This window comes from Macaca thibetana, chromosome 19 (assembly GCF_024542745.1).
Source record: "Macaca thibetana thibetana isolate TM-01 chromosome 19, ASM2454274v1, whole genome shotgun sequence".
Classification (NCBI taxonomy): Eukaryota; Metazoa; Chordata; class Mammalia; order Primates; family Cercopithecidae; genus Macaca; species Macaca thibetana.
Genome location: NC_065596.1, coordinates 11,835,022 through 11,853,434, shown reverse-complemented (window position 1 = coordinate 11,853,434; position 18,413 = coordinate 11,835,022). Strand labels below are relative to the sequence as shown.

Below are 18,413 nucleotides of genomic sequence, written 5' to 3'. Positions count from 1 at the left end.
CACCACCACGCGCGGCTAATTTTGCATTTTTAGTAGAGACAGGGTTTCTCTTTGTTGGTCAGACTGGTCTCGAACTTCCGACCTCAGGTGATCCGCCCGCCTCAGCCTCCCAAAGTGCTGGGATTACAGGCGTGAGCCACCGCGCCAGGCCTTTACGCCTTTTCATGTGTTCCCGACTTCGCATGAAGATTCTTTTTTATTTGTATTATTTACTTAATTTATTTTTGAGACAGAGTTATGCTCTTGTTGCGCAGGCTGGAGTGCAGTGTTGCAATCTCAGCTCACGGCAAACCCTGCTCCCCTAGTTCAAGCGATTCTCCTGCCTCAGCCTCCCGAGTTGCTGGGATTATAGGCACCCACCACCACGCCTGGCTAATTTTCGTATTTTCAGTAGAGACGGCATTTCACCATGTTGACAAGGCTGGTTCTGACCTCACGTGATCCGTCCGCCTCGGCCTTCCAAAGTGCTGGGATTACAGGCGTGAGCCACTGCCCCCAGCCAAGATTTTAATGCCGCCTGCTGGAGACCCACCGCTTTGCCGGCGCTCGCCCATTCGTTTCTGTTCTGTCCCCTCGGGAGGATTTTTTTTTTTTTTTTTTTTTTTTTTTTGAGACGGAGTCTTGCTCTGTCGCCCAGGCTGGAGTGCAGTGGCCGGATCTCAGCTCACTGCAAGCTCCGCCTCCCGGGTTCACGCCATTCTCCTGCCTCAGCCTCCCAAGTAGCTGAGACTACAGGCGCCCCCCACCTCGCCCGGCTAGTTTTTTGTATTTTTTAGTAGAGACGGGGTTTCACCGTGTTAGCCAGGATGGTCTGGATCTCCTGACCTCATGATCCACCCAACTCGGCCTCCCAAAGTGCTGGGATTACAGGCTTGAGCCACCACGCCCGGCCTGTTTTTGTTTGTTTGTTTGTTTGTTTTTGAGATAGTCTTGCGCTGTCACCCAGGCTGGAGCGCAGTGGCGCGACTTCGGCTCACTGCAACCTCTGCCTACCGGGTTCACACCATTCTCCTGCCTCAGCCTCCCGAGTAACTGGTACTACAGGCGCACGCCACCACGCCTGGCTAATTTTTTGTATTTTTAGTAGAGATGGGGTTTCACCGTGTTAGCCAGGCTGGTCTTGATCTCCTGAACTCGTGATCCGCCCGTCTTGGCCTCCCAAAGTGCTGGGATTACAGGCTTGAGCCACCGCGCCTGGCCTGCTGTTGTTTGATAGGGTCTCACTCTGTCGCCAGGCTGGAGTGCTGTGACACGATCTCGGCCCACTGCAACCTCCGACTCCCGAACTCAGGTCATCTTCCCACCCCAGCATCCCGACAAGCTGGGACTACAAGTGTGTACCACCGTCCCCAGGTAATTTTTTTTATGAGGATCGCTTCTTAAGCGTCACCCATGGACAGGATTTCCATCACCAGGCAGTGTTAGATACAGTTCCAGCCTTCCTCGGCCACTTTTGTCTAATGGGATAGTGAGCCCAGTTCGTGCCCTCACAAGTCTCCAAAGCCTTCACATGCTGCATAACATTTTGTTCTTCCTTTATAGCTGCAGCTATCACCTCCACCTCCTCTGGGAAGCCTTCCCTGAACTTCCACTGGGTCAGTGGCCTCTTCTGGGACCCAGGGCTGCCGTCTCTTTCCCACCAGCAAGACTGTGAGACCCTCAATGTCGTCTGCACCTCAAACGCACCCTCCTAACAGTGCATACGGTCAACAGGATTATTCACTCACTGTACAATTCATGCAGTCTATTCTCTATGGTGGACTCTGTGTTAGGCACTAAGGATTTCGTGGTGAACAAGACCAAGATGTGGACTCTGCCCTGCTGGAGCTCACAATCTGATTGGGAAGATAGAAAGCTAACAACAATGGTGAGTACAATCAGCTTTTTTTTTTTTTTTTTTTTTTTTTTTTGAGACGGAGTTTCACTCTTGTTGCCCAGGCTGGAGTGCAATGGCATGATCTCAACTCACTGTAACCTCTGCCTCCCGGTTTTTCAAGTGATTCTCTTGCCTCAGCCTCCCAGGTAGCTGGGATTACAGGCATGCACCATCACGCCCGGCTAATTCTTGTATTTTTAGTAGAGACAGGGTTTCACTATGTTGGTCAGGCTGGTCTCGAACTCCTGACATCAGGTGATCCACCTGCCTCGGCCTCCCAAAGTGCTAGGATTACAGGTGTGAGCCACCGCGCCCAGCGCAATCAGGATTTAAACAGGATGATTTGAGTCTTTAGGTGGAGGAGTTGGGTATTTTAGTTGGAGTGATGGGTGAAGAACGCCAAGGAGGTGAGATTTGAGCCAAAGCCAGAAGGCTGAGAAAATCTCCATATGTGAAGATGCAGGGAGGCCATTCCCTGCACGTGGGTGGACAGAACAGCAAAAGCCCTGAGGCTGGAATGAGCCTACCTTGTTGGAGGAGCCAGACATCCTCCTTGACATCCTCACTTGGATCTCAAAGTTGCCCCCTCAGTTCCCTCTCTACCTATCCCTGGTCTTTCTGCATCTCAGCAAATGGCCCCACCCTTCACTCATCCACTAGACTGAAAAATAGGGATTGGGGCTGGGCACGGTGGCTCACACCTGTAATCCCAGCACTTTGGGAGGCCAAGGCGGGCGGATCACCTGAGGTTAGGAGTTAGAGACCAGCCTGGTCAACATGGCAAAACCCCGTCTCTACTAAAAAATACAAAAATTAGCCAGGTGTGGTGGCACACACCTGTAATCCCAGCTACTCAGGAGGCTGAGGCAGGAGAATCACTTGAACCCAGGAGGTGGAGGTTGCAGCGAGTCGAGATGGTGCCCCTGCACTCTAGTCTGGGCAACAGAGCAAAACTCCATCTCAAAAATAAATAAAAATTAAAAATGAGGAGTAGAGCTTGCTGTGTCCCCTTTTTGCACACCCCACATCCATCCTTCTCAGCATGTCTGCCAACCTCTACCTATAAAGTAGGTCCGAAATCCAGGTATTTTCTTTATCCTCATAGCCTACAAGGTGGCTTTGGTCTTCTTCAATCCATCTCCCACCTAACAGCTAAGATCAGAGAGCTTTTTTTTCCTTTTTTTTTTTTTTTTTTGATGCAGGGTCTCACTCTATCATCAGGGCTAGAGTGCAACAGGACAATCACACCTCACCGCAGCTTCAACCTCCTGGCCTCAAGTCATCCTCCCACTTCAGTCTCCCCAGTAGCTGGGACTACAGACACATGCCACAGCTCCTTAACCATAAATCAAACACGTCACGGTTAAAACCTCCTAATGGTAGCTTCCCCCTGGGAGTAAAATCCAAGCTTTTCACAGTGGCCTTAAAGGGCGCCTCTCAACCTCCCTGCTTCCACCTCCCACCATGTTGGCCCTCCCTCCCTCTCTCCTATCCAGCTACATGGACCTCTTTGCTGTTCGTGGAACCCACCAAGCTCTTTTTTGTCCAAGTAGCCATGTACTTGCTGGTCCCCCTGCCTAGAACACCCCATTTCTCAGTTCCTTCTCCTTTGGGCCTAAGTTAAAATGTCACCTCCTCTGAGAGGCCTGCCCTGACCACTCCTCCCCCCTTTACCTTGATTTTATTCTTCTTTCATATTCTCTTTCAGATGTATGCTCTTTCACTGAGTACATTTTCTGCTGTCCATCCCTGCCTGACTAGAAAGGCAGCTCCATGAGGGCAGGGTTTTGTCTTGTTTCATTGCTCATTTTGGTTTTTTGCACAGTGCTGGGCACATATTAGAATCTCAGGTGGGGCAAGGCTCAGTGGCTTATGCCTATAATTCCTTTGGAAGGCCAAGGATCATTTGAGGTCAGGAGTTCAAGACCAGCCTGGGCAACATAGTAAGAACCATCTCTACAAAAAGTTAAAAACATAAATTAGCAGGGCATGGTGGCTCACGCCTATAATTCTAGCTAATCAGGAGGCTGAGGTGAGAGGATCACCTGAGCCCAGGAGTTTGAAGTTACAGTGAGCTATGATTGTACCATTGCACTCCAGCCTGGACAGAGCGAGAACCTGGGCTTTAAAAAAAAAGGCCAGGGGGCCGGGCGCGGTGGCTCAAGCCTGTAATCCCAGCGCTTTGGGAGGCCGAGACGGGCGGATCACGAGGTCAGGAGATCGAGACCATGCTGGTTAACACGGTGAAACCCCGTCTCTACTAAAAAATACAAAAAATTAGCCGGGTGAGGTGGCGGGCGCCTGTAGTCCCAGCTACTCGGGAGGCTGAGGCAGGAGAATGGCGTGAACCCGGGAGGTGGAGCTTGCAGTGAGCTGAGATCCGGCCACTGCACTCCAGCCTGGGTGACAGCGCGAGACTCCGTCTCAAAAAAAAAAAAAAAAAAAAAAAAAAAAAAAGCCAGGCATGATGGCTCACACCTGTAATCTCAGCACTTTGGGAGGCCAAAGCAGGTGGATAACCTGAGGTCGGGAGTTCAAGACCAGCCTGACCAACATGGTGAAACCTCGTCTCTACTAAAACTGCTGAAAATTAGCTGAGCATGGTGGCACATGCCTGTAATCCCAGCTACTCGAGAGGCTGAGGCAGGAGAATCACTTGAACCCAGAAGGTGGAGGGTGCAGTGAGCTGAAATCGCGCCATTGTACTCTAGCCAGGGCAATGAGCGAAACACCATCTCAAAAAAAAAAAAAAAAAAAAAAATTAGCCGGGTGTGGTGGCTGGCATACGCCTGTAATCCCAGCTACTCAGGAGGCTGAGGCAGGAGAATCACTTGAGCCCGGGAGATGGAGGTTGAAAGTGAACTGAGATCGCACCACTGCACTCCAGCCTGGGTAACAGAGCAAGACTCTCAAAAAAAAAAAAGAAAAAAAGGCCGGACGCGGTGGCTCAAGCCTGTAATCCCAGCACTTTGGGAGGCCGAGACGGGCGGATCACGAGGCCAGGAGATCGAGACCATCCTGGCTAACACAGTGAAACCCTGTCTCTACTAAAAAAATACAAAAAACTAGCCGGGCGAGGTGGCGGGCGCCTGTAGTCCTAGCTACTCGGGAGGCTGAGGCAGAATGACATAAACCCGGGAGGCGGAGCTTGCAGTGAGCTGAGATCCGGCCACTGTACTCCAGCCCAGGCGACATAGTGAGACTCCGTCTCAAAAAAAAAAAAAAGAGAATGAAGGTATTGGAGATTTGGGCCTGAGCAGTGGTGAGAGCAGGAGAGGCAAGGCTGCATGTCGGAGATGGCAGAGTCTGACAAAGCAGATGTGTTGGGAACAGTTAGCAGGAGATCCAGCAGGTCAAGGGGAGGCCAGGGCCTCCTCGCTCCCCCAGCCAAGGCACACAGCCCACAGGGACCCAGGTGACACATGACACCAGGGCAGCCACAGGCCCTCCTGGGACAGGGACCCCCTCAGCCGAGGCAGCTGCTGCTGCTGCAGCTGGTGACATTTCACTCCATGAGAGTCCTGGCTTCAAAGTCTCTGCAGGGGTAGCAGAAGGAGAAAAGAGGTTTGGAGAGGACAGGCCGGATTGGGGAGGGAGCCAGAGCAGGGTGGCCGCCAGAGGACCAGGCAGCCAGAGGTGGCTTAGCCGAGGTGCGTGGGCCTCACAGGTCCAGGAGCAGCCACCCTCATCCTGCAGTCCCCAAGGAACATAGGAGGAGATGCGGGAACCCTTGGGCAGCCCTAGGCTCCCCCTAGGGGACTGAGGTTGGGCCTGCTGCCCACAGCCCTGCCCACTTTCCCCAGATGTCCAGCAAGGTGACCATCAGTGGTGACATTGGGCAGGCCTGCCAGGCAGTGGAGCAGCTCCGGATAAAGGTGGGCATCGACCGAGTGAAGGTGAGGGTCGGGGCCAGTGCAGAGTGGGAAGAGGTGGAAACACATGGGCCAGGGGACAGGTACATGCCCGTGTCTGATCTGACTGACCCAGTTGGTCTGCAGGTGTCCAAGGTGGCCGCCGATCTGCTGCAGTTCTGCACAGAGCAGGCCAAGAGCAACCCCTTCCTTGTAGGCATCCCAGCCGCCACGAACCCCTTCAAGGAGAAGAAGCCCTGTGCCATCCTATGAACCCAGGACAATGCCACCCTGTGGCCTGGGCAAACCAGGGGACCTCAATAAACATGAAGTGAATAATTCTCAGGGCATGGCTGAGCCCGGCTGAGATGGGAGACCAGAGGGACTTTGGGCTTGCAAGGGCCAGGTACACACCTGGCCCAGCCTCCCTCCCCGGCCTGACCCCAGAGTCACAGCCACAGCAGCACACACAGACCCTAGAGCCCCAGACGGAGAACACGCCCTCCCCCTTGCCGTCCCCAGCACTCATGGGATAGCCTGAGCAGTTACCCTTTCAAATGGCCAGGATTTGAGTCATAATCTACACACCACACACATCACACATCACACACACACAAGTGACATCATAGACCCAGGTGACCATGATCCCCAGGAATCTCCCTCTTCAAATAAACACACAGCAACAGCTGACACGCACCCCCCAGCCCAGACTTGCTATCTCTCCCAGTCACTCCCACGAAGGCCCGCAGTCCCCCAACCCCAAGCAGGCGCAGGCAGAGCCCCAGCAGGCTAACCACACTCACACTTCAGGCCCAAGCACCAACATGTCAGGTTTATTTCTCCTTTGCTCTCACCTGAGAGCAGGGCATCCAAATCATAACAAAACCAGGGCCCAAGAGCGGGGCGCGGCCCCCTGGGTGGGCCTGAACCCCAACTTCACCCTTCCCCCAGGCATAGGGCCCAGGCCAGGACCCTCACCCGAACGTGGCCAGGACTCCTTGTGCCCTAGGCCTGCGGGGCGGGGGCGGAGGCAGCACCAACATTGGGGATGGTCCCCCAAGAACAGAGGAGGAAGCCCAGCCTCCGGTAGGCAGTATCCACATCCACATCCACCTGCTCAGGCCGGCAGCCTCCAGACCTCTAGCGACACGTCCCCAGAGCCGGCCACCACGAGGTTGCCCTCAGCACAGACCTGGGACCGGGGAAGGACATGAGGAGTCAGGGACGATGGCGCTCTGGCCAGCTGGGCAGGGCACATGGGGCAGGACCTTACCCTATTGAGCGTACTGTCGTACTTTCGGGTGCAGATGGTCCTTGGTGGGTCTGTGGGCACGTGCACCTGGTGAGGGGCAATGGGCCAAGGTCAAGAGGTATGCCCCTGGCTGATGGGAAGTGGGGGAGGGGCAGGGACTGGGCAGGAGCCTCACCCGGATGGACCTGTCAGTGGATGTGGTGTACAAGGCTCCCACTGAGTACTGGATCCCAGTGATGGGAAAGCTGTGGCCCACGTCAAAGGACTGCGGGAAGGGGATCAGGAAACACTCAGGCGAGGCTCTCCCAAGGCCCACCCTCCCCCACACCACCAGGGGCTCAGGGGTAGGAAGGAGGCCCAGGGGGAGGAACAGGCAGGGGCAGGAGCTCCAGCAGACCCGGATAAGCTGTAAGCAGCCGTTGCGGTTGACGAAGACGTGCAGCAGGCCGTGGTTGTCACCAGCCCAGAGCTGGGGTTCCTGGTAGGACATGCAGAGCAGGTAAGAGTCCAGCTATGAGAGGGACAAGGGACAGGACAGCTCAGGCCGTGCTGGGCCTGCGACAGTCCCCATCTCTTCAGGCCCCTGGGGAGGGCCCACCTGCAGACGCTGCAGGACTCTGTTGGCTCGGCGGTCAACCACTACCAGGGTGCGGTCCTCGCTGCCTGAGATGATGTGCTGGTCATCCGCCATCAGGGCCAGCACGGGTCTGGAGTGTAGTTGCTGGCACTTCAACAGGGCTGGGCTGGCTTCATGGGTGATGGGCCGGGGAGGAGGGATATCAGAGCCCCTTGAAGGCCCCCTCTCCCAGCCCATGGGAGCATCCCGTGTCTCCATCCTGTCCGGCAAAACCCTCGATCTGCTCATTCCCCTACCCCACAGAGTGACCCCTCTCTCCTCTCCCACCTCAGCTAAACCCAGGCCTCCACAGGAGCCCCAGGCTTCTGCCCATCCCGGTCCCCATCCCATATCCCTCCTCTGATCCCATCTATTGTTCTTAGCACAGAGCTGACCAAGGGGGTCTCAGTTTTGCATCCACCCTCAGGTTGCCATGAAACATGCCTCTATCCCGCAGCCCTGCTCCAGCTCTGCCTGGACAAGGTACACTGGCCCTTCAATTAACAAAAGAAGAATGAATAAATAGGCCGGGCACAGTGGGTCACACCTGTAATCTCGGAACTTTGGGAGGCTGATACGGGCAGATCACCTGAGCTCAGGAGTTCAAGATCAGCCTGGGAAACGTGGCAAGACCCCATCTCTATTTGAAAAAAAAGAAAAATGGCCAGGCGCAGTGGCTCACGCCTGTAATCCCTGTACTTTGGGAAGCCAAGGTGGGTGGATCACCTGAGGTCAGGAGTTCATGACCAGCCTGGCCAACATGGTGAAACCTCGTCTCTACTAAAATTTCAAAAATTAGCCAGGCATGGTGGCAGTCTCCTGTAATCCCAGCTACTCGGGAGGCTGAGGAAGGAGAGTCGCTTGAACCCAGGAGGTGGAGGTTGCGGTGAGCTGAGATCGCGCCACTGCACTCCAGCCTGGGTAACAGTGAGACTCCATCTCAAAAAAAAAAAAAAAAAGAAAAGAAAAAAAAAAAAATGAATGGATAAATAACAGAAAATACTTATGTTCCAGGCAGTGTTCCTTCTAGGTGCTTATGTAAATGAATTTATTTATATATTTTTAATTACTTTTCATTTAGATATGGGGGTCTCACTATGTTGCCCAGGTTGAACTCAAATTCCTAGGCTGAAGCAATCCTCCTGCCTCAGCCTGCGGAGTCGCTGGGACTATAGGTGGGCACCACCACACCCAGCATAAAAAAATGTACTTAATCTACCACTGTTACTATTATCATCTTCCCCCATTAACCCATGGGGCTGGCGTGGTATTATTATCTGGATTTCACAGATGGGGAAACCGAGCTTCAAGCTTGTCTGGGGGTCACACAGGTAGGAAGTGGGACAGCCAGGATTCTAACCGGCCCCCAGGGCTGCCCAAACTTCATCTGCACCCGCTGCCCAAGTTGCCTATATTGTACCAGCACAGCACGGCCACTCCGAGTGGTGAGTATGTGGTTATGTGACTATGACCCCAGCCAGGCTGTGAAGCCCCATTGTCTCCTTCCCCAACATGACATCTCCCAACCTGGGCCCCAGGATTCTTGGCCCACCTCTGGGGTCATAGATGGCCACCTTCTTGTCATAGGTGCCAGTCACCAGGACGTCAGACAGGTAGGAGAGGCACAGCACGGCTGAGCTGGTCCTGGGGACACACAGACCACAGGGCTTTGGCTGTGGCCGGGCAGGGTCCTATCCCCCCAGATCCCCTGCCCAGACCCCCTCACACTTTATCTCGCCGAACTGCTGCCCATCTGCTGCCAGGTCCCAGAGCTTCACTGTGCTGTCCCAGGAGCCAGAGCACACGCGGTGGTCCTGCGCTGCCAGTGACCACACCCAGCCCTGTGGGATGGGAGCAGCAGTCACACACCTGCCACAGCCCATGGGGGGTCCCAGACTGGGATTGTTGTGTTTTTGCAGGTAAGGCTCAGAGAGGTCAAGAGACTCACCCAAAGCCACACAGCTCTTCCTCCCCAATGCCCACTGTGATAGATGCTGCAGTAAGTACAATACCCAACTTTGGCTCCAGGTGATCATCCCCATTGCACAGACGACAAAATCAAGGGTCAGAGGAAGGAACCCAGAGCAAGAACCCAGAGCAAGTTCCAGTTGATTACAGATTAAAGTTTGTGTCCATAGGTCAGCCTGACTTCACACCCCACCCAGAAACTTTTTTTTTTTTTTTGGGGGGACGGAATTTCACTCTTGTCATCCAGGCTGGAGTGCAGTGGCTTGATCTTGGCTCACTGCAACCTCCGCCTTCCGGGTTTAAGTGATTCTCCCGCCTTAGCCTCCCTAGTAGCTGGGATTACATGCTTGTGCCACCACGCCCGGCTAATTTTTGTATTATTAGTAGAGTCGGGGTTTCACCATGTTGGCCAGGCTGGTCTCAAACTCCCAACCTCAGGTGATCCACCCGCCTCAGCCTCCCAAAGTGCTGGGATTACAGGTGTGAGCCACTGTGCCTGGCACAGAAACACTTTTTTTTTTTTTTGAGATGATGTCTTGCTCTGTCACCCAGGCACGAATGCAGTGGTGCAATCATGGCTCACTGCGGCCTCCACCTTCCAGGCTCAAGTGATCCTTGTACCACAGCTTCCCGAAGAGCTGGAACTACAGGCGCATGCCACTGTGCTCTGCTAATTTTTTTTTTTTTTTTTTTTTTTTTTTTTTTTGAGACAGAGTCTTGCTCTGTCTCCCAGGCTGGAGTGCAGTGACGTGATCCTGGCTCACAGCAAGCTCTGCCTCCCAGGGTCACGCCGTTCTCCTGCCTCAGCCTCCCGAGTAGCTGGGACTACAGGTGCCGGCCACCACACCCGGATAATTTTTTGGTATTTTTTGTAGAGTCAGAGTCTCCCATGTTGCCCAGGCTGGTCTCAAACTCCTGGGTTCAAGCAGTCCTCCTGCCTCAGCCTCCCGAAGTGTTAGGATTACAGGCCTGAGCAACTAACTGCACCCTGGCCCAATAACATTTCTAAGTCAAGTTTTGCAGAGACTCAGCACCAGTGGTGGTTTGAAGCCCCATGACAAGTGATTAAGAGTATGGCCTCTACTTTGTGACCTGGCAAACCGTATCACCTCCCTCAGTTCATTCATCAGCAAATTGGGCAGAAAACATCCCTTGCCTCAGGAGCTAATACGCACAGGGTGGTGGATGCTGACTTACTGCCCCCCAGTCCCACAGAGGAGGGCACTATCATGTATCTCAGTTTACAAATGGGGAAACTGGGCCCCAGAGAGGTTGAGTTTCTCACTCAAGGTCACACAGCCAGGAAGCAGCACAGTGTGAATTTGAACCCAGCAACCTGGCCCCAAGCCCGAGCTCTCAGCCACCGGCCTGACCACCTTAGCGACTGGTAGAGATGCTCCTCCACAGTCACTTCTCACGAGATGACAGTCATGCTCAGAGTCGGCTGATCTCTAAGGGCAGTCTCATAACTGCTCTGCACTGGGCCTCTCAAGGTGTACCTGACATCTATTGAGCACCTACTGTGTGTCAGAGCCTGAGCTTGGCCGGGCACCGTGGCTCATGCCTGTAATCCTAGCACTTTGGGAGGCTAAGGCAGGCAGATAACTTGAGGCCAGGAGTTTGAGACCAGCCTGGCCAACATGGCGAAACCTTGTGTCTACTAAAGATTAAAAAAAAAAACATATATATACACACACATATATATATATATACACACAAAAAAAAAAAAATTAGCTGGGCATGGTGGCACATGCCTATAATTCCAGCTGCTCAGGAGGCGAGGTTGCAGTAAGCTGAGATTGTGCCACTGCACTACAGCCTGAGCAACAGAGTGAGATTCCATTAAAAAAAATTAGCTGGGCATGGTGGCAGGCACCTGTAATCCCAGCTACTTGGGAGGCTGAGGCAGGAGAATCACTTGAACCCCGGAGGCAGAGGTTGCAGTGGGCCGAGATCATGCCATTGCACTCCAGCTTGGGTGACAGAGCGAGATTCTCTCAAAAACTATATAAATAAAGGCCGGGTGGCTCATGCCTGTAATCCCAGCACTTTGGGAGGCTGAGGCAGGCAGATCACGAGGTCTGGAGATGGAGAACATCCTGGCCAACATGGTGAAACCCCGTCTCTACTAAAAATACAAACATTAGCTGGGCATGATGGCGGGGCACCTGTAGTCCCAGCTACTCAGGAGGCTGAGGCAAGAGAATTGCTTGAACCTGGGAGGCGGAGGTTTCAGTGAGCCAAGATCGCACCACCACACTCCAGCCTAGCAACAAAGTGAGACTCCATCTCAAAAAAAAAAAAAAAAAAATTAGCCAGGTGTGGTGGCATGCACCTGTAGTCTCAGCTACTTGGGAGGCTGAGGCAGGAGAATCACTTGAACCCGGGAGGCAGAGGTTGCAGTGAGCTGAGATCATACCACTGCACTCCAGCCTGGGTGACAAAGCAGGACTCCATCTCAAAAAAAAAAAAAAAAAAAAAAGGCCAGGCGCGGTGGCTCAAGCCTGTAATCCCAGCACTTTGGGAGGCCGAGATGGGCGGATCACGAGGTCAGGAGATCGAGACCATCCTGGCTAACACGGTGAAACCCCGTCTCTACTAAGAAATACAAAAAATAGCCGGGCGAGGTGGCAGCGCCTGTAGTCCCAGCTACTCGGGAGGCTGAGGCCGGAGAATGGCGTGAACCCGGGAGGCGGAGCTTGCAGTGAGCTGAGATCCGGCCACTGCACTCCAGCCTGGGCTACAGAGCGAGACTCCGTCTCAAAAAAAAAAAAAAAAAAAAAAAAAAGACTGAGCTTAATGTATGTCCACATTAATGCATAATGCATCTCCTTCATCCTCATGCTAATCACCCACTGGACAGAAGTAGAAACTGAGGCACGGAGAAGACACAGATCTCACCCAAAGTCACACCAAGGATAGAAAAGTCAGATTCAAATCTGTGTGATCCTGTACCAAAACCTGGGGCCTTAACCAAGATACCGTACTCAGGCCTCACACCTCCTATCCCCACCTGACCCCTCACCTCGTGGGTACTATTCCGCTTAGTACCCAAGGTCTTGACCAGAACCTGGCTGGGCTCCGTCCCCAGCTGCCGCAGGTCCCACAAGTTGACAGTGCGATCTCGGGAGCCCGACAGACAGAGTGACCCACCCTGGAAAGGGGGCAAGGTGATGTTGTCAGGGCCACCCTGGCCCACCCCTGCCTGGCCCCCCACAGACCCCGTCTCACCTGGAGCAGCAGCACTGAGTCAACGGCAGCCAGGTGCCCATCGGCCAAGCAGAAGTATTCGGCCCGGCGCCCATCCTCTGCCCAGCGGGACAGGTGCTCCTCCAGCGCAATGCAGGCTGCCGGCCAGTCAAAGTTCTTCTCTGTGGGTTACCACGAGTAGGGTGCCCGGTGGGCAGGGACCCTAGCACCCACCCCAGCTGGCCAAGCCCAACCCTGGCTTCCAGGGAACCCACCCTACACCAGACTTGGACAGAACCCCATGGAGATCCCTACTCCTGCCCCAAGCCAACCCAGGCTCAGGTCTTGGGGCCAACTGCCTGCCCATTTCCCAGGCAGGTCTAGGACTACTACTCACTCCAATTTCCAGAAATTGGGAACTGGGGTCTCAGAACTACCTCTCCAGGCCCCATCCCCCAACCCAAACTCAGGGGACAGTGGTCTCAGGATGTTGAGGTCTGACCTCAGGCTCAGCATAGAAGCTGGGGCCTCATGACTAACCCTTCCTGCCTCAGCCATCTGAACCGGACCAAGGGGGCTGTTCCTCAAAGAGTATCTGGAAACTAGGGAGCCTTGTCAATATGCAGAATGCAAACCCCAGATGCAGATTCAGTGGTATGGACAGGGTCCAAGCATCTATGTTTATTAAGCTGTTTGGGAGAGTCTGACCTAGGGGGTTGAATGGCAACACCTTGAGAATCACTGATCCCGGAGTGATCCTGATTCCTCTCTAAGGTTGAGTGTTTGATTACCTTGACCTGGAAGCAGAATCAAAGCTTCCAGGTTAAGGGTATCAAACACCCAAGCTGTAATACATCTTGGCTTAAGGGCCTGAGGATCCAGCTGTATCAGGATCAACAATATCGATTCAAAGGTCACAAGCTGTTCTCCCTCAGGAACCAATCAACTCAGGGCCAAGAGCCACTGTCTCACCCCTAACTGCGTCAAGGCTCTAGGGCTCAGAAGTTTTGACATCAACAGGTGCTGTCTCAGCTTGTAAGCTGGACTCAGAACCTGAGGATCCTTAGGCTCACTTTGAGCCCTAGCATAAACTCCAGAGCCTAAGGCTTCAAGTCCCTGTGTTAATCCCCAGTCAGGAGTCAGGGGCTTAGTACCACAAGACCCCAAGCCTGAGGATATTTGGATCCTGAGTCGTCCAGGGGCCACAGTCTCAGGAAGCCAAGTGCCTGACTGCCTCGTGGTCCACCCAGAGGTCCTCAGGAGCTTCGGCACCACCAGTAACTACCTCAGCCTCCAGCCTGAGCCAGGACAGCCACGAAGCCTGCTCCAGAGGCTGTGTCCAGAACACCCCATGCACCTCTTCCCCGCCCCAAGCCTGACCTGGGAGCCCCCAGTCCCTGGGTGCGCGCACCTTCCACCACTGGGTAGGGCGCGCGTACGCGGCGTAGCGCGCGTAGCCTCCAGGTGACACGGTCATACACGAGATCGCGCAGCGCGTGGCACACGCGCGACAGGACGTGGAGCACGAGGCGGGCGTCCAGGTAGGAGCAGATCTCGAGCAGCAGCTCCGGGGGAAGGCTCAGAAGGCCTGGCTCACTTACGGCCGAAACCTTGGACGCGGCCCGAGGCTCCGAAGCGCTCGGGGACGCGGCGGGCGTGGATAGCTGCGAGGGACGCGGGAACGCCAGCCCGGATTTTGGCGGACTGAGAACGCGGGCCACGTAGGCCTCGGCCTGCGCGTCTGGGTCTGTCTCTGACTCTGGGTCCGAGTCATCGTCCCAGGAGCGGGAATCATGGCACTGCCCTAGGGGAAGCTCCATGGCGACCGGGTGGGCGCTGCCGGTCTCGCGTCTTGTCTCCTAGGCAGCGCGAGGGCACTTCCGGCGCTTTCTGATGACGTTTCTGCGCCCACCGGAAGCGAGCGAGCGAAGTGAGACACTGGCTTAGTACAGAACACCGGCGGCTTGCAGGATCTTCTGCAACTGCGTTGGCCGTAGACTGGAAAATACAGGTTCCTGTTTCTGCGCTTTTTTTTTTTTTTTTTTTTTTTGAGACGGAGTCTTTGCTCTGTCACCCAGGCTGGAGTGCAGTGGCGCGATCTAGGCTCACTACAAGCTCCGCCTCCTGGGTTCACGCCATTCTCCTGCCTCAGCCTCCCGAGTAGCTGGGACTACAGGGGCCCGCTACCACGCCCGGCTAATTTTTTTGTATTTTTAGTAGAGACGGGGTTTCACCGTGTTAGCCAGGATGGTCTTGATCTCCTGACCTTGTGATCCGCCCGTCTCGGCCTCCCAAAGTGCTGGGATTACAGGCTTGAGCCACCGCGCCCGGCCGTTTCTGCGCTTTTTAAACTAGCATGTCTTGTCATGCCGATACGGAGAGCCAGCCAACACTAGCTAAAAACGAAACTCAAGCCAGGCGGGGTGGCGCGCGCCTGTAGTTCCAGCTACTCAGGAAGGTGAGGGGCTAGGATCCCTTGAGTCCCAGGAGACTGCAGTGAGCCATGATTGCGCCGCTGTACTCCAGGCTGCGCAACATAGTGAGACACTGTCTCTTTAAATGAGACATAAATACTGCTCTGTAAAAAATAAACACTGCTTTATCGAAGGCATCTGTTATATGTGACACTGAGCTCAGAAACCCAAAGGCCCCTTTCCAAGTTTAAGGAGTAGCGATTGGAACTCTTGCCTCTTTTCCCACAGCCAGAAATATGCAGTTACACTGCAGAGGCCTCAGTGAAATGACTTTTTTTTTTTCTTCAGAACTACCTCTCGAGACCCCATTCCCCAACCCAACCTTGGAGGACAGCAGTGCAGTCCTCCAAGTGGAGTGCTTGGCTCATTGCAACCTCCGCCTCCTGGGCGCAAGTGATCCTCTGCCTCGGCCCCCCAAGTAGCTGGGTCTACAGGAGCGCACCACCACACCCGGCTAATCTTTGTATACTTTTGTAAAGACAGGGTTTCACTACGTTGTCCAGGCTGGTCTCGAAGTCCAGAGCTCAAGTCATCCGCCCCCTACTCGGTCTCCCAAAGTACCAGGATTACAGGAGTGAAGGACTGCGCCTAGTGGAAAGTTACCTTTTTCTTTTTTTGAGATGGAGTCTCACTCTGTCGCCCAGGCTGGAGTGCAGTGGCGCGATCTTGGCTCACCGCAACCTCAGCCTCCCAGGTTCAAGCGATTCTCCTGCCCCTCAGCCTGCCGAGTAGCTGGGACTACAGGCGTGTGCCACAACGTGGAACTAATCTTTATGCTTTTTTTTTTCTTCCTTTTTGTGGAGAACGCGGTATCGCTATATTGCCCAGGCAGGTCTCGAACTCCTGGGTTCAAGCTGTCCTCCCACCTCTGCCTCCCTGAGAGCTGGGATTACAGGCGTGAGCCACCGCACCCGGCCGAACTAATTTTTGTATTTTTAGCAGGGACAGGTTTCACCGTATTAGCCAGGATGGTCTCAATCTCCTGACCTCGTGATCCGCCCACCTCGGTCTCGCAAAGTGCTGAGATTACAGGCGTGAGCCACTGTGCCCGGCAGAAAGTTACTTTCAACAGTAACATCACTTTTTTTTTTTTTTGAGACAAAGCCTCACACTGTCGCTGTGGCTGGTGTGCAGTGGAACGATCTCGGCTGGCTGCAACCCCGCCTCCCGGGTTCAAGCCATTCTCCTGCCTCAGCCTCCCAAGTACCTGGGATTACAGGTGCCCGCCACCACACCCAGCTAATTTTTGTGTTTTTTAGTAGAGACGGGGTTTCACCATGTTGGCCAGGCTGGTCTCCAACTCCTGACCTCGTGATCCGCCCGCCTTGGCCTCCCGAGGTGCTGGGATTACAGTCGTGAGCCACCGTGCCCAGCCTAACATCACACTTGTTAAAACAACTGACCACACTTTTTAAAACAGCATGTTGGCTGGGCGCGGTGGCTCATGACTGTAATCCCACCATTTCGAGAGGCCAAGGTGGGTGAATCACCTGAGGTCAGGAGGTCAAGACCATCCTGGCCAACATGGTGAAACCCCATCTCTACTAAAATTACAAAGAATTGGCCGGGCGTGGTGGCAGGCACCTGTAATCTCAGCTGCTCAAGGTCAGGCAGCTAACCAATCCACATAGATCATCTGAGCAGTCCTTGCTGTTTCCTCTACTTGACACTCTTCTCTACGTGGCTCTGTTCAAACATCATCTCAGTGTGGCCTTTCCAGGTCACCCTACATAAGATTTTAACCATTTCCCCCATCATTCTCTGCCTTTCTGTTTTTCTCTATAGGACTTAGCACAGTTCCACTTCTTTTTATTTTTTTTTTTGAGACGGAGTCTCCCTCTGTTGCCCAGGCTGAAGTGCGGTGGTGAGATCTCCGCTCACTGCAAGCTCCGCCTCCCGGGTTCACGCCATTCTCCTGCCTCAGCCTCCGGAATAGCTGGGACTACAGGCACCCACCATCACGCCCGGCTAATTTTTTTTTATTTTTTAGTAGAGACGGAGTTTCACTGTGTTACCCAGGATGGTCTCGATCTCCTGACCTCGTGATCTGCCCGCCTCTGCCTCCCAAAGTGCTGGGATTACAGGTGTACGCCACCGCGTCCGGCCAGTTCCACTTTTTATAGTCTGTCCTCTCACTAGAATGCCGGCCTTACTTGTTGAATATTGGATGTGTGTATTTTTTAATTTTCTCACGTTGATCTTTGGGCCACAACAAGGTTGCAGTAAGATTTTATTCTGGCTGGGGGTGGTGGCCCACATCTGTAATCCCAGCACTTTGGGAGGCTAAAGCAGGTGGGTAGCTTGAGCCCAGGAGTTGAAGACCAGCCTTCGCAACATAGCGAAAACCACCTCTACAAAAAATACAAAGATTAGCCAGCATGGTGGCATGCGCCTGTGGTCCCAGCTACTTGGGTGGCTGAGGTGGGAGGATTGCTTGAGCCACTGCACTCCAGCCTGGGTGACAGAGCAAGACCCCGTCTCAGAAAAAAATATTTTATTCTGAAGATTGTGGTTTTTCCCCCCCCACAGCTGGAACTACTTCTCATTTTCCTGAGTAATTGTAACTAATATTAATAAATTTCCCGGCCGGGCGCGGTGGCTCAAGCCTGTAATCCCAGCACTTTGGGAGGCCGAGACGGGCGGATCACGAGGTCAGGAGATCGAGACCATCCTGGCTAACACAGTGAAACTCTGTCTCTACTAAAAATACAAAAACTTAGCCGGGCGAGGTGGCAGGCGCCTGTAGTCCCAGCTACTGGGGAGGCTGAGGCAGGAGAATGGCGTGAACCCGGGAGGCGGAGCTTGCAGTGAGCTGAGATCCGGCTACTGCACTCCAGCCTGGGTGACAGAGCGAGACTCCGTCTCAAAAAAAATAAATAAATAAATAAATAAATAAATAAATAAATAAATAAATTTCCCTCAGGCCTGGGGCTGGGCTGAGCCTTCCACGAAAACCTTGACCCAGGGTTAGCTGATGAGGCAAGGCCTCAGCCCTTACCACTCCGTTTAGAGTACGGCAGAGGGGCGTCTTGAACCTGGGCTGTGATACTAATGGCTCACCCTTAGTGAGTTGAAGTCCCAGAGAATGAGCTGCACATTTCATATATGTTATGAATTTAATCTTCCATCTTTCACATTCATCTATCTTCCCACTCTCAAGTATCCCGGGTGCCCCCCACATTTCTTT

At 53.8% G+C, this 18,413-nt stretch overlaps 4 protein-coding genes across 5 annotated transcripts in view; 3 read left to right on the top strand and 1 right to left on the bottom strand.

Moving 5' to 3' along the window:
* RNASEH2A (ribonuclease H2 subunit A) overlaps window positions 1-18,413 on the top strand; it is a 239,428-nt gene that overhangs the window by 100,267 nt on the left and 120,748 nt on the right. The window lies entirely within an intron of this gene.
* Window positions 1-18,413, top strand: part of GET3 (guided entry of tail-anchored proteins factor 3, ATPase) — a 422,808-nt gene that overhangs the window by 351,139 nt on the left and 53,256 nt on the right. The gene's annotated exons all lie outside the window — the stretch shown is intronic.
* Window positions 1,007-6,238, top strand: GNG14 (G protein subunit gamma 14). The gene is made up of 3 exons (XM_050770891.1): window positions 1,007-1,333; window positions 1,543-1,867; window positions 5,680-6,238. The coding sequence occupies exons 2-3, from the start codon at window positions 1,754-1,756 to the stop codon at window positions 5,998-6,000; spliced, it is 435 nt and encodes a 144-aa protein (XP_050626848.1). The 5' UTR covers window positions 1,007-1,333; window positions 1,543-1,753; the 3' UTR covers window positions 6,001-6,238.
* Window positions 6,540-14,647, bottom strand: FBXW9 (F-box and WD repeat domain containing 9). 2 transcript variants are annotated; one of them, XM_050770514.1, is made up of 10 exons: window positions 14,164-14,647; window positions 12,795-12,934; window positions 12,589-12,717; window positions 9,324-9,436; window positions 9,148-9,239; window positions 7,578-7,726; window positions 7,377-7,490; window positions 7,155-7,244; window positions 7,001-7,066; window positions 6,540-6,919 (listed from the first exon to the last, which is right to left on the bottom strand). In XM_050770514.1, exons 1-10 carry the CDS (start codon window positions 14,570-14,572, stop codon window positions 6,845-6,847), a joined length of 1,377 nt encoding a protein of 458 aa, XP_050626471.1. In that variant the 5' UTR covers window positions 14,573-14,647; the 3' UTR covers window positions 6,540-6,844. The 2 variants fall into 2 exon arrangements, with proteins under 2 accessions (XP_050626471.1, XP_050626472.1); XM_050770515.1 differs by lacking the exon at window positions 7,155-7,244.

Excerpts from the sequence above, each read along its gene's own strand:
- GNG14 (XM_050770891.1), top strand. The coding sequence starts at position 1,754 with ATGGTGGACTCTGTGTTAGGCACTAAGGATTTCGTGGTGAACAAGACC. Across the intron at positions 1,868-5,679 it reads ATAGAAAGCTAACAACAATG|ATGTCCAGCAAGGTGACCAT; the intron begins GTGAGTACAATC and ends CACTTTCCCCAG.
- FBXW9 (XM_050770514.1), bottom strand. The coding sequence starts at position 14,572 with ATGGAGCTTCCCCTAGGGCAGTGCCATGATTCCCGCTCCTGGGACGAT. Across the intron at positions 7,727-9,147 it reads GGCCATCTATGACCCCAGAG|CCAGCCCAGCCCTGTTGAAG; the intron begins GTGGGCCAAGAA and ends TCACCCATGAAG. Across the intron at positions 7,491-7,577 it reads GAGTCCTGCAGCGTCTGCAG|CTGGACTCTTACCTGCTCTG; the intron begins GTGGGCCCTCCC and ends TCCCTCTCATAG.